Source organism: Panthera pardus, unplaced genomic scaffold (genome assembly GCF_024362965.1).
Source record: "Panthera pardus isolate Hobbes unplaced genomic scaffold, ASM2436296v1 HiC_scaffold_16, whole genome shotgun sequence".
Classification (NCBI taxonomy): domain Eukaryota; kingdom Metazoa; phylum Chordata; class Mammalia; order Carnivora; family Felidae; genus Panthera; species Panthera pardus.
In genome coordinates this window covers 131997706-132012506 of record NW_026526721.1, presented here as the reverse complement: position 1 = coordinate 132012506, position 14801 = coordinate 131997706, and the positions used below count along the sequence as shown (strand labels likewise).

Below are 14801 nucleotides of genomic sequence, written 5' to 3'. Positions count from 1 at the left end.
GATGCCCCTTAAACCATTTTTAGTTAGTGTTTTTCTGTACTTGGAAAGCTACATAGAATACAATTAAAGCACTAATTGTAAACATTAATTTTGTGTCCTGATAGTGCTGCTTTAAAAATCCCATTAATACAGAATTGAACTAAGAGAATAATTTTCTCCCTTTTCCTGCCTCTCTTTCTCCTTCCTTATCTCTTACTCCCCTTCCCTAGCTTCCCTAGAATATGTTGATTACAGTGTTCTTTGTAAAATAACTGAGGGGTCATGTAAAATCTCCTTGTCTACTGTCATCCAAAGTGATTGTCACTGTCAAAAACTAAACTCTTGTAGTTACTTTACATTTTGAATTGTGCTTCTGTTTGACTTTAATTTTTATCTGTCTTAGGAGTTTTGACCATGAGTTTGATAAATTCAAGCTAGGAAATATTTATTAAACATCCATTGTATTGTTCTGGGTTTCTTAAAGATTGGATTACCTTTGTTGTAGTGAAGAGATTAGGATTTATGAAGAATCCCTTGCCATGTATAAGATATGTTATTTGAGATGAAATGTTTTTGTTTTTTAGTTTAACCAGAAGAATTAACTGATTCATTTATATTATTTGAAACATAGCTGATTATATTACATTGTTCATTGGTAAATTGTCTGGTAGAATTATTATTGCTAAATTTTCAGAAACTTAGGAGTTTAGACATACATACCTATGCAGCGTCTCTAGTATTTAAATATATACATCCTGATCTCGATCTAGCTAATACAGCTTTTCTAAAGGGATGAAAAGAAAGGTAGTATTCTTATTACCTGATTGTTCCTTAGCTATTCCTTTTCCTTTCTGTGTGACTATAGAAAGGGAATAGAGAAACACATCATTTATAGGTTAGTGATAGTTCTGTCCTGTGTCTAAAAGTAATAAGCTAGATTTCAGCTTCCTTAAGGTGTGGGGAAACTCCACCTCCAGCTTAAGGTGTGGGGAAATTCCACCTCCAGCCCAAATTGCTGAGCAGTTTACTTGGAGTAAACTTGGAGAAAGCAGTTTTGCTGCTTTCAAAGACGCTCAAGAGAAGCTACAGCTGGTCCAGCTTCGAATAGATAGGGATTGAATGGACTGCTTACATTTAGTTGTAGTTGTTAATTATAATTGTCAATAGAACATTTTAATGAAAAGCATGAGTTTGGAGGTAGTTTCCTCATCTTTAAAAATAATATTTAAACTATACAGTAAGTTTGCAAAGTAAAACAACTGTTTCAAGTGCTTTATGCAATGCCTACCACAAAATAAAGATCTGTAGTGTTGCCCTCATTTTCTGAGAAACTCTCCCCATTCCACATAGTTACTGTGATCAGTATGTTGATATTGTATTTTGTACATAAAATATAACTTCTTTACCTATTCTCACTTGATTGATACATGAGTAGGATCTAACCAAAATAGAGTCAATCAGAATACTATTTTAGGATTTGGAATTAAAAGACTTCTCTTTGGACTACTGAAGTTCTAAGAGTAAATCTCAGGATCTGTATGGATGGGTTTTTTTTTTTGTTTTTTTGTTTTTTTGAACTATGAGGAAAAGTGTTGTTGGTGAAGGGGGGAAAAAAAGCTGATACATGGAAAAACAGAGACAAAAAGTGGTCCTGAATGTGTAAAGTGCTTGATTTTAGTTCTTATGGTCTAGCCATGCCCCTTCCTTACCTAAATTTTGTTTGTTTGATACCCAATTCCATGAGGCATTTCACTCTTTTTAATAAGTCCATTTTGCCTAAACTAGTTTAATTTAGATTTCTGTCACTTGCACCCAGTAATATCTAATACCTGTATTAAATAAATAGTAACTATTACGGGCAATTAGAGAACAAGACAATAATGTACTTAGTTGAAACACTTTTTATTTCAAGTTATATTAGTCTGCTAAATGCTAATGATTTTTCATGTCATAATCTGAAACTTTAAGGTTCCATAGAGGTTTTCATAATATTTCTTGGGAAAGAGCGATAGCATACATCTTAGAACTGGTTTTTAATTCATTTATGAAGAGTTGTCTGTACCCAGGAATTTGGATAGCCATCTCTTAGAAGGCAGTTCTAGAATGTGCTTTGTTCTAGGACCCCAAAGTCAATTATAGAAATCTTCTACAACCTATAATACATTAGAATATCATGATTCATGGCAAATTTTCTTCATTAATATTTTAATTTATTTAAACCTCTCTAGTGCCTATGAGGTATATAACTTTGAGTCAAGTGCTATATGGGCATAAAATTAGACAACTTATTTTCTCTAGATATTTATTACCTAATAATGAAGCCATGACATAAACCCAAAATTGAACAATAACCAAAATGTCAGCTGTGTGGTACAGATGATAATGTCATAATAGGGAACACAGAGTGATTTGAGTGTACTCACATGGTCTTGAAGCCTTGGTAAAGGAGATAGAACTTGGGCTGTGAAGACTGGAAGGGATTTGGGTAGGGGAAAGACATTCTGGGCAAAGGGAACAAAGGTGAAAGATGACAATGTGCCATTACTCATTCTGTTAATAGAAATTAACTATTGTGGTTCCAGCTATAGGTTAGTGGCTTTTGAATATCAGGTTATAGAGGTAGAGTGGAGATGATTGGTGGTGGTCACAGTCACTACAGGGATTGAGGAGGGTAGCTAATGAATGTGAAATTGCCTTCCAGGTTTGATCTGCTAGCAGGTAAACCAGTTGGATCTCTAACGTGATTTGAGGATGAGAGGATAAGGTTGGAGGATAGTAGTGAATTTAAAAATAAAACATAATCAGGGCACCTGGGTGGCTTGGTCAGTTGAGCATCTGACTCTGATTTCAGCCGAGGTCATGGGATTGAGCCCTGCATCAGGCTCCACACTGAGTGTGGAATCTGCTTAAGATTCTCTCTCTCTCTCTCTCTCTCTCTCTCTCTCTCTCCCTCTCTCCCTCTCTCCCTCTCTCCCTCTCTCTCCCTCTCTCCCTCTCTCCCTCTCTCCCTCTCTCCCTCTCTCCCTCTCTCCCTCTCTCTCTCTCTCTCTCTCTCCCTCTCTCCCTCCCTCCCTCCCTCTCCCTGATTGCACTCTGTCTCTCCCAAAATGAAATTTTAAAAACTAAAAAAGTAAATAAAACACAATGTAAGGATTGTTCCAAACAGCTGTAAGTATACAAAGTACCACTTATGTACCAGAGTAAGCTAGAGTTTTATTTGAAGCAGCTACAGACATCCACCAGCACCCTACAGAACTGTATCCCAAGGCTGAGGTTCCTTGTGTGCAGTTTTGAGAACAGCCAGGCCTTATAACTTATTTATGAAAGGGTAAGACAAGATTGGGTCTGATAAAGTCCTAGGTAAGTTCAGCTGAACTCTGTGGACCACAAACAGCATTGAAAGTTAATAGCTGACTACTATACATGGGAGTTTCAGTCTGATAGTACAGATAAAAGAGAAAGGGAAAAAAATTACTAAGAAAATTTTGATTAAAATTTGGTAAGAAAAGTGAAGTCAGGCCACAGAATGTTTTGAAGGAGAATTATTAGTTTTAAGCAGACCATGGTGCTTAAAGCTCCCGTGCATAATGGAACATTACAAATAGAGGCTGTGTAAGAAGTTAGGAGCCCAACTGCCTGTGTTTGAATGTTGATTCTGCCACTGCCACGTGATCTTGAGTAAGTTCCTTAAACCTTCCTGTGCCTTGATTTCTTTATCTGTAGAATAAGGAAATACATTGGTTCCTTAACACTGCAGGGTAAAGTGCTTGGGGCAGTCCTAGCAGAAAGTAAGCACTAGATAAGTGTTGATTGTTGAGATTTTTAGGATTACTATTCTTAAGAGGTTATAGCTAATATATATAAACACTTTCAGTTACTGGACAAGGGCAGAATTACAGAATTGAGTCCTTGCTATGAAAGTCGTGGTTGAATCCATGTAAGTGGATAAATTCTCACAGTCTCTAAGTATTTCTTGTACGAATGTTCTGTTTCACTTTCACTTTAGCATTTCTGACTTTTCACTTTTTGGTTTTCCTACTCTATATGTTTCCTCTCATTCCAACCTGATCCTGAAATCTGCTTTATATTAAAAGCTCCTACACAAAATATTGAGAATGTACAAGTACAGTTTTAGTTCCCAGATTTTACTTAAGATACTTCCCCTTAGATACAATCCTTTTCCTGACCTGTGCTTGGGATCTACCATGGATTCCCTTCTTTCTCACAGCCTCATTCCCTAGGTTGTCCAATCTTGCTTGCCTATGTTTTATAGACTCCTTTTGGAGCTCACTATAACACAACATATAAACCAAAATATAATAGGATTTTTCTGAATACTTTTTTAAAACTTTAAAGAAATTATAGATACATCAGAAATTGCAGAAGTGGTACAGAGAGATCCTTTCTTTCCATCAACCAGATTCTTCAAATGTGGTGACATCATACTGTGCATTATTAAAACCAGGAAACTGATATTGGTACAATACAACTAATTACAGAATAGACTTCTCTTGGATTTCACCAGTTTTTTTGCATTCATTTATTTATTTTGCATTCATTTATTTGGCATCGTCTTTATGAATAATCGTATGACATTTTGTCACATGTGTAGATTTGTATAACTACCAACACGTTTAAGATACAGAACTGTTGCATCACTGTGAAGAACTCCTTCACGTTCCGATCACTTGCGTATCTCTCTTTTGTATGTACCAGCTCAGCATATTGGCCCAACCCCAAATTGTTAGCAATCCCTGATCTTCTTAACCCATCTGTTGTAGGCCATCTTCTTTCAGGATTATCGTTTGTAAGAGTTATAGCTATTTTTTGTTTGTTCTTATTTGGGGAGTGTGGGCAGTTAAGTTTTGGTTGCCCTAATCATGTGCACAAAATATTTTTTCTGAGTAGTTACATAAGAACTGTAAGAAAAGTGTACTTCAGAATATATGATCAAATCTATGTGATCAAAGTTAATATTTGTTGTTTGAGTCTAGTGTATATATTCAATAATTCTAGTTGGGATTATTTTAAGAATACTACATTGAGATGCAGTGGTTTCTTAAAAAACTGACTTCATATCTGAGAAACATTGTTTTTGTAATGTGTACCTGGTACTTGTGAAAATGCCTGGGATATTAAAATATTTTTAGGATTTTTAATAAATAGCTTTTCAGTTGGTATAAATGTTATTTTTAATTTTTTCCTTTTTTACTTTTTGAAACATGTACATGGTAATAACTCCAAACAATACCAAAGGCTACAAATAGTGAAAACTCTTTCTCACACTTTAAACCCTAGTCCGGCAGTTCCCGTTCACCCAGAGGTAATCACTCTATTAGTTTCTTGAGTATCCTTCCAAAGATATTTTATGCATAATCAAGCCAAAGTGGATGTAGAACCTTTTATCATACAATTGTTCTAAGCCTGCATTTTTTCATTTAACACTGTGCTTTAAAGACTTTTCCATTGATAAGGAACATTGAGGTCTGCTTGTTTTTTTAAATTGGGGGCATGGTGTGATATTAGGATTTATAATAAAAAGTATATATTTGGTCTCTGTTCCCATTTCTGGCAGTGAGCTCCTAAAAACCCTTGGAATTTCCTGTGAGAGAGCAATGAAAGATGTCTTTTTTATGTAAATGAAGTGACTTTTGGAAAGCTTAGAATGAGGGCTCCTTGCCAGTGGAGCCAACCTTGTGATTAGAGGGTGGGGACTCTCAGTCTCCCTTTCCCCCAGTACCACTGCCTCTGGGGAGTGGATTAAGCTTAGTTGCCAGCAGGTGTTGATGCAATCAGTCATGTCTACTAAGGAAACCTCCATAAAAGTCCCAAAGGAGGGGGTTTGGAGAACTTCCAGGTTGGTTGACCAGAAACCCTTACACCTGCCACTGTGCTGGACCTGAAACACTATCAGGATTAAAGTTCTTTGTTCAGCATCTCACTCTATGTTTCTTTTCCATCTGGCTGTTGATTCGTACCCTCTAATGTCCTTGTAATGAACTGGCAGTCTAGTGAGAAAAACTGGTTTACTGAACCCTGTGAGCACTGTAGCAAGGAGGGTGTCAGGGGAACCTTTGATTAATAGCCATTTGGTTAGAAGAAGTACAGGTACACAACCTGGACTTGCTATTGGCGTTTCAAGTGCAGGGGGAGGTCTTGTAAGACTGAACCTTTAGCCTATGGGATCTGATGCTCTCCCCTAGTCTGAGTTGAATGGTAACACCATTGTGTATTGGGGCTTTGCTTAGATGTGTGGAGGGAAAAAAACCTACACAATGAAACTGGATGTAGAACCCTTACATGGTATTTCACTTTATGAATGTACAACTAGAAGTTCTCTCATCTGATAGCTTTTATAACTGGTAGTTAATAAGTTTGACAGAGGGAACTATAAAAAGTGATCTTTGAGCTTTTTATTGTAATAATGTTTACTTGACAGCCATCTTTTTTTTTTTTTTTTTTTTTTTTTTTTTTTTTTTTTAATTGAGCCGAGGCTTTTTTGTTGACAATGTGGATTCTGCTGTTCATTGTTATCTTCCTTGTATAGACCCTGCCCCCAGTGCATTATCTGTAACCCATTTTGGGTTTCTTTAAGTGGTGTGAGAATTTAGACACTTAAGAATCAAACTTAGAGGGAGCCTGGGTGGCTCAGTCAGTTAAGTTTCTGACTCTGGATTTTGACTCAGGTCATGGTCTCACTCTTTATGGGATTGAGCCCCAGGTTAGGCTCTGCACTGACAGCATGGAACCTGGTTGGGATTCTCTCTCTCCCTCTCTCTACTCCTCCCCTGCTTGTTCTCTCTCTCTCTCTCTCTCTCTCTCTCTCTCTCTTTCTCTTTCTCTTTCTCTTTCTCTTTCTCTTTCTCTCTGTCTCTTTTTCTCAAAATAAATAAACATTAAAAAAAGAATCAAACTTAGGGCAAAACTGCCCATTTGTTGACTATTTGCCTTAGTGATTCATTTCTCAGCACACCCAGTTCAGTAGCACTTTTTTTGATAGCTTACCTTTATTGAGTCTTTATGTGATATTCAGTCTAGTGATCATAGAAACAATTTGCTTTTCCCACTCCTATTTTATCAGCTTAAATAATACTTAAATTACATAGTTATGACTGCAATTTGGACGAACATTTGTGGTAACAAACACATCTTATCCTTGATAAATAGACACCCAGTGGTGGGAATAAAAGTGGTAGCCTAATAGTCAAAATACACCGTGTGCCAGAGTCTTCATTAGTTTTACACAGGAAAACAGAGTATCAATTAATCATGTGAGTCAGTTAAATGAAGGTTGGTTAAGAGCTTCTTGTATTTCGTTTTAGATCGCCATTCGCCTGTTGGTGGGCATTTAAATTGTTTCCAGCATTTTGCTTCCTACAATAATCAATAAATATACTTAATCATTTTGTTTGCATATACGTAGGAATATCTTTATCTAAAAATTCCCTGAACTAGAATTAGTGTATACAAGGGGATAGTCATTTTTTCATATTAGTAAATTTTGCTAGAGGGAAATCTTAAATATTGTGTAATTATCAATACTTAACTATCGTAAAGTAAAATATAGGTAGATTTATTTCTTTTAAAATTATCCAATGTGTTCCTTTTTTCCTTTAGTTTGATTTGTAGAGAGGAAAACTATGTTCATGAGTCATAAAATACATGAATAGTATTCAATGCATTGAGTCATAGAATTCCAGACATCTCTCACACATAAATGACTCACTTTGTGTGTGTGCTGTGTGTGTGGTTTATCCTTTGCAATAGATATGTTTCTCAATTTGAGTAAGTCTGATCATATTTAAACACTCTGGGGAAGTTTGCTGTGTTAATGATTAATACTGAAAAGCCTTAAACCAAGGATCCTTTTATTAAAATGACTAAATTAGGACTCAGCTTTGAATAAAGTCTGAGATTTTAGTGGCTCTAATGTTGGTTATCAACAACTATTCAGTGATTTCTGTGCAAAGAATTCTGTTTGGTGGGGTATATACTGGAATAAAAAACATGATCTTGTGGAAATTAATTGTGGTTAGAGAGACATGAGCTCTTATCACTAAACAATTTTAATAGCCACTGTACCAACCTCCCGTTACTGAAACATCTGTTAATACCTAAATGATAAAAAACAGTATCACAAATGTATTAAAGTTATATGAAAAAGCCAATGAAGAGCAAGTGATAAATACACACATTTTTATAATACCTTTTTATATGCTACTGTTAAACCTTTTTTGGACTGCCTATTAATATTTTTTTCATCTCTCTTTTGACTAGCAACTTTTTTCCTAATTTATTCTCAATTGTCCAATTATTCTTTCTTAAAGTATTTGGGGTATTGCCAAACTAGAAAATTACTGCATCGTGAAATAAACTTTTTCTTTTTCTTAAAATTTGAAAGCTATCATATTCTAATACGGTAAGAGACACCAAACCTCTTTAAGTGAGAAATTTATTGGGGCAGCTGGGCGGTTCAGTTGGTCGAACCTCCCAATTCATGATTGCAGCTCAGGTCATGATCCCGGCGTTTGTAGGATCAAGCCCTGCGTTGGGCTTGGCGCTGAGCATGGAGCCTGCTTAAGATTCTCTTTCTCCCTCTGCCCCTCTCCCCCACATGCATGTGCTCTCTCAAATAAATAGATAAATAAATAGGAAATTTATTTCTCCTAATAGTATAGGAGTTAGTGGTACAGGTTTGTAGAGCAACTCTGTTGTATAGAAGATCATTCAACATCTAATTGCTTGATAGTCTTCTAGTATATTGGCCTAACCTCTGTAGAATCAAAGCTGGCTCAGTTTCACATCTGCCTTCCAGCCTGTGGGAAGTGGGAAAGTATTAGTCCTTCTCTAAGGTGGTTGTCTGCTAAATTAAAGATGACCTGGAGCGCCTGGGTGGCGCAGTCGGTTAAGCGTCCGACTTCAGCCAGGTCACGATCTCGCGGTCTGTGAGTTCGAGCCCCGCGTCAGGCTCTGGGCTGATGGCTCGGAGCCTGGAGCCTGTTTCCGATTCTGTGTCTCCCCTCTCTCTCTGCCCCTCCCCCGTTCATGCTCTGTCTCTCTCTGTCCCAAAAAGAAATAAAAAACGTTGAAAAAAAAAATTAAAAAAAAAAAAAAAAAAAAAAAAGATGACCTGAAAGTTGTGTCTTTACTTCCACCTTACATACCACACTGGTTCACACTAAGTAACAAAACCTAAAGGCAGACTAGGAGTATATTCTGTTACTGCATGGGTAAATAACCAGCTACGACTTTATTTGTATGGACAAAAGGGAAAATAAATAATGGAAAACAACTAACAGTCTATCACAAAGCTGTATCCAAAAATTTGGGTGTAAATTTCAAAATAACTCTATGTAAATAGCTTTCTCAGATGCAACCAAGTCAGCAATACCCTTGTAACTTTAGATGAGGTGTAAACATGAATTAAAAATCCCTGAATGTCACTTTACCCCACAATCTTGCTTCTGAAACTGGAGATCATTGGTGTTTGAGCAGGGGAGGTACATGACGCCTTACATTAGTTGTAGCTTCTCTTCTTGAAGGAAGATTTGGAAGACTATGTATTTTTTAATGACAGTATAATTAAATACACTGTTACATTAGTTTCAGGTGTAAAATGTAATGGTTCAGCAGTTTTATACATTTCTCAGTGCTTATCAAGATAAGTGTACTCTGAGTCCCCTTTATCTGTTCCACCCATCCCCCAACTCATCTCCTCTTTGGCAACCACCAGTTTGTTCTCTGTATTTTAGAGTGTGTGTATGTTAGAGTGTGTGTATGTCGGTTTTTTTTTTTTTTTGTCTCTTTTTTTTCTTGGTTCATTTGTTCAGTTTCATAAATTCCACATAAATTCATATATTTGTCTTTCTTTGCCTGACTTACTTCACTTAGCATTATTGCAAATGGTAAGATTTTATTCTTTTTTTTTTTATGGCTGAGTAGTAGTCCATTGTGTATATATGCCACATCTTTATCCATGTATCTATGGATAGACACTTGTGTTGCTTCCATGGTTGTATGTAATGCTGCAGTAAACATAGGGATGCATATATTTTTTGGAATTAGTGTTTTTCTTTTTTGGAGGTAAATATCCAATAGTGGAATTACTGGATCATATGGTAATTCTATTTTTAATTTTTTGAGGAACTTTCTTACTGTTTTCCACAGTGGCTGCATTAATTTGCATTCCCACTATCAGTGCACAAGGGTTGCCTTTTCTCCATATCCTTGCCAATACTTGTTATTTCTTCTCTTTTTGATTTTGGTGATTCTGACAGGTGATATCTCATTGTGGTTTTAATTTACATTTCCCTGATGGTTAGTGATGTTGAACAACTTTCCAAGTGTCTGGTGGGCATCTGCATGTCTTCTTTGGAAAAATGTCTATTCAGGTCCTCTGCCTATTTTTTAATTGGATTGTTTGTTTGTTTGTTTGTTTGTTTTGGTTGAGTCATACAGATTCTTGATATAGTTTGGATATTAACCCCTTATAGGATAGATCAGTTTCAAGTATCATTTCCCATTCAGTAGATTGCCTGTTTGTTTTGTTGATGCTTTATTTTTTTTTTTTTGCTGTGCAAAATGGAAAACTGTATATTTTTTTATGTTTAAAAAGATAGGAATATATTTTAGAGCCACAAACAAAATTGGCAGGAATTTTAAGAAAAACCTTACGACTGTTTTAAGGGATAGCTTCAAATCCCCAGAGAAATATTCTGGGGTACCTGTGGAAACATTTTGATAGGCAAAACTTTTGGTTTGTTAGAGTTTGTTTTATTTAGTTAGGTTAACAATTCCAAACTATGTAAAATTGTGGAAATGTATTGAGGAGGAATAGGATGAAGTCAAAGAAATTTGCATTCGTATATCAGCAGCATATAGGCATCTTTAGTCAAAGAAAGCCTAAGAAGCTATTTCTCTGTTCACCTTGGGTTTTATTTTTGCTGTACTTTATATTTAAGGCCAAAATATTTTTTCAGGTCTTTCTTCTCCTAGCAAGGAAATATTTTGTTAATGGGACTTGCTGACTTAGACTAGGGTTGTGGAACTTGTAAGTTGGTAGTTCATGGTTCTTCTTCATTTAAAGTACACTGAAATCAAGTTTATGTTAAAACTTAAGTTCCACATTTCCTTCTTCTCACAGGACAATGAAAAGAGAACTCCACTGCATGCTGCTGCCTATCTTGGAGATGCAGAAATCATTGAACTGCTTATTTTATCTGGTATGTAAAGCTCTATATAATAAGAGCACATGATGCATATTTTTGTCATAATTAATGTTTATCAAACCTAGTTGACTATTTCCTTATATTTGTTTCCTAAGCTGAAACTTGCTTGTTCATTCTACAGCTGACCTTCTGTCAGGTGCTAGGTCCTACTGTAGTGCGTAGAGTACATCAGAGAGCAAAACAAAGATTACTGCCCTTCTGGAGTGTATACTCTAATAAGGAAAAACAGGCTATAAATACAAGTAAATAAATGTTATAGCATGTTAGAAGATGATAACTGCTATAGAAAAATAAAAAGGTAGGTGAGAATTATGGGGTGAGATGAGCAGTATATAAGCTCAGGCAGTACATCGACTATTCATAGTAGGCCTGATTCACCGTAGAGTGACTGGGAGACAATTGCAGTTCTTCAAGGGGAAGGTGATGTGGCTCAGACCAAGTGCTGTAGTGGAGATATTGAGAAGTGGTAGTAATTTGATGTATTTTGAAAGTGATGGCAGCCAGGTGTCTATCTGTAAGTAGCTTCTATCTAACTCTTTTTGAGGGCCGGTAAAATACATTTTAGGAACTTGTACTTTATTGTACAGATCAGACGGTCTGTCGTCAAACAGAGTTCAGATACATTTTTGTTGTAGCCAAGTTATTATAAATTATATTTGTTGGAAAAGGATGCACGTGCTTGAATTGTGCTTGTGTTGTCAAATTGCGATATACACACAGTGCAATTGGAGAAATAGTATCATTCATTTAATTTTGGGGAGTAAGACCACTGAGAGAATTTTTGAATGAAGATCCCAATTCAATAGCCTAAATAGACTTTTGCCATTTTATAAGTTTATGAAAGTTTTAAAATCTGGGTTTTATAACAAATTGTATGCTTATATAGAATTAAATATAATTAAATATTGACCCAGCTAATATTCTTTTTTTATTGAAGTATAATTAACCTACAATGTTATATTAGTTTCAGGTGTACAACAAACACATTACTCAGTGCTTCCCAGATGATATTCTTATATTAGTTTCTTCATGAGTAACTTCATCACAGATGAACTTCCTTGAAGATGTCTGTTCCTCTGTGAATGCTAGCTCCCTAGTTTCTAGCTTAAATTTACTAGAGATAAGAATGGAGGAGGTACAAGAGAAAAATCATATTTCCTCTTAATTAAGGTTTCTACTATAATAATATGAATTGATGGATATAGATTTATATATGGAATTTTCTTTACAAACATTTTCCAAGAAACAGTTTCTTTTTTTTGTTAAGAAATAGGTATGCTACAAACAGTACAGTTCCTGCTAATTTAATGTCTAGGACTTTGGATAAGAACTATACTGCTAGGTTTCTAATTTTAACACAGAATTCTGTTTATTTACTTCACATTTTAATGCAAAGATGTTATGACTTAACATGGAGGGTTCTTTTTTCCCATTTTTAATTTTTTAACCTAGGAGAAGCTTTTCAAATGCTCAAAGTTTGACTTAATCCCTGGCTTTTAAAGTGAATGCACCAAGGATTTTTAGCTACCTATAGAAGGTTGACTTCCTTGTCTCTGTATTATATAGTCAGATGAACCTTATGATATGATAATATCAGATATCAGCTTCAAAATAATAAACATTTGAGAGGATGCTTAATTTCTTTTGAATAATATGAATAGAAATAATGTATAAAATTAACCACCATACATTTATTAAAAACTATTTCAGCTTGTCTCTGAAAAATACTTTTAATACTATGTTTTATCAGTTTCATGGGTAATAGTTCATATAGTTGTATTTATAGTTCTCAGGATAAAAAATTACATTTTTACCTTAACCTCTCACTGTATTATTTCCTGGCTCCAAATTTCCTTTGCCTTCAGTTTCTACTACTCTCCCTTTTGCACATTCTGCTCTAATGCCACTGGCCTTCCATTCTGGGTCTTTGAACTGCTCCTTCTTTAACCTCAAACTGTCTTTTCTCAAATAGCCACGTGATCTTACCTTTTTTTATGTCCTTGCTCAGATGTTACCCCCTCGGGGAAGTGACGCCTGATCACTGCCACCACCGCCACCATCCTTTCCCTCTCCTTTGTGTTATCTTTTTTCCTAGTACTTATTATCTGATATTCTTTTAAAATTTTGCTACTTGTTTCCAATCATTCTGTCCTTACTAGAATGCAAACTCCAAGGCAAGGATGGATTTAGTCAGCTTTGTTTTCTAACATATTTATTCCCAATACCTACAATAGTTTTGGATACTTGTTGAGTGAATGTGTGGTTATAGCAATATAAGTTTAGGCTCTTCACATTTTGGTCTCAGTTTCTAAGGTCTTTCGTGGAAGTGAGAATGGGAGAGGTGGGAATGAGGTAGGAATGTGGGGGTGCAGGGTAAGTGGAAAAGGAAAGAAGAGGGGCGCCTGGGTGGCTCAGTCGGTTAAGCGTCCGACTTCGGCTCAGGTCACGATCTCGCGGTCTGTGAGTTCAAGCCCCGCATCGGGCTCTGTGCCGACAGCTCAGAGCCTGGAGCCTGTTTCAGATTCTGTGTCTCCCTCTCTCTCTGCCCCTCCCCTGTTCATGCTCTGTCTCTCTCTGTCTCAAAAATAAATAAACGTTAAAAAAAATTTAAAAAAAAATAAATACCAAAATTTAAAAAAAAAAAAAAAAGAAAAGAAAAGGAAAGAAGACAAATGATTTGTTTCTTATGGATGCAACTCAAGCTCTTCCTTAGACTTTGTTTCTCTTCAGACAACCACGTAGGCTCTAAGAAAAATAAATAAAAACTTACTTGGATCTGGAATAAAATGAGTTGGAATGAAATCCAAGGCTAAGTTTCTGCTAAACCAGAACCTCCATTTTCTACTTACAAATGAAAAAAAAGTAAATGAACCAGGCTCTGTGTTGCCAGGAGAAGCATAGTAGATAGTAGATAGAAGATAGTATAAAGAGCATAGATTCTGTGGCCAGATAGATTTAGGTGCAAATCTTAGTCCTACCTCTTAGCACCTTTGTGAACTTTGGGAGGTTGTTTAATCTCTCAGCTTTAACTTCCTCTTCTGAAGGAATTTATAAATTTATATTTATTTTCAGATTTAATATTTTTATATATATTTTAAAATTTACATTTTAAATATAAATCATTTGTATTTCTAATATAAATTTTATAGGTTTGAAGCAAATGAGATGATGTTATTAAGATATCTAGAAAAAGTTCCTGGTACATCATAGATAATTAAAATTTGGGCTATTATTTTTTTAAGTTTATTTATTTATTTTGAGAGTGAAAGAGAGAGTGGGGGAGGGAAAGAGAGAAAAATCCCAAGCAGGCTCTGTACTGTCAGTGCAGAAGCCTCATGCGGGCTCGAAGTCACAAACTGTGAGATCATGACTTGAGCTGAGACCATGTTGGACACTTAACTGACTGAGCCACACAGGAGTCCCTGGGTTATTATTTTTTAAGCACTCCTTTCTTTCCTCAACTTTATTTTGGTCCTGCCAAATAAATAAATAAATTCCTGATATCAGGAATTACCTTTTTTGTGACTTTTAGATACAATCTCCTAAAAATTCTCCTCTCCCCATTGTGTAATCCACTCACATTCTGAAATGATT

At 35.7% G+C, this 14801-nt stretch overlaps 1 protein-coding gene across 9 annotated transcripts in view; it reads left to right on the top strand.

The window, feature by feature from the left end:
- ANKRD28 (ankyrin repeat domain 28) overlaps positions 1-14801 on the top strand; it is a 197312-nt gene that overhangs the window by 101000 nt on the left and 81511 nt on the right. For all 9 annotated transcript variants that reach the window (XM_019435873.2, XM_019435897.2, XM_019435841.2 and 6 more), the window contains one exon: positions 11123-11201. In XM_019435873.2, the coding sequence (XP_019291418.1) occupies positions 11123-11201 (79 nt within the window). The remainder of the gene's footprint in view (positions 1-11122; positions 11202-14801) is intronic.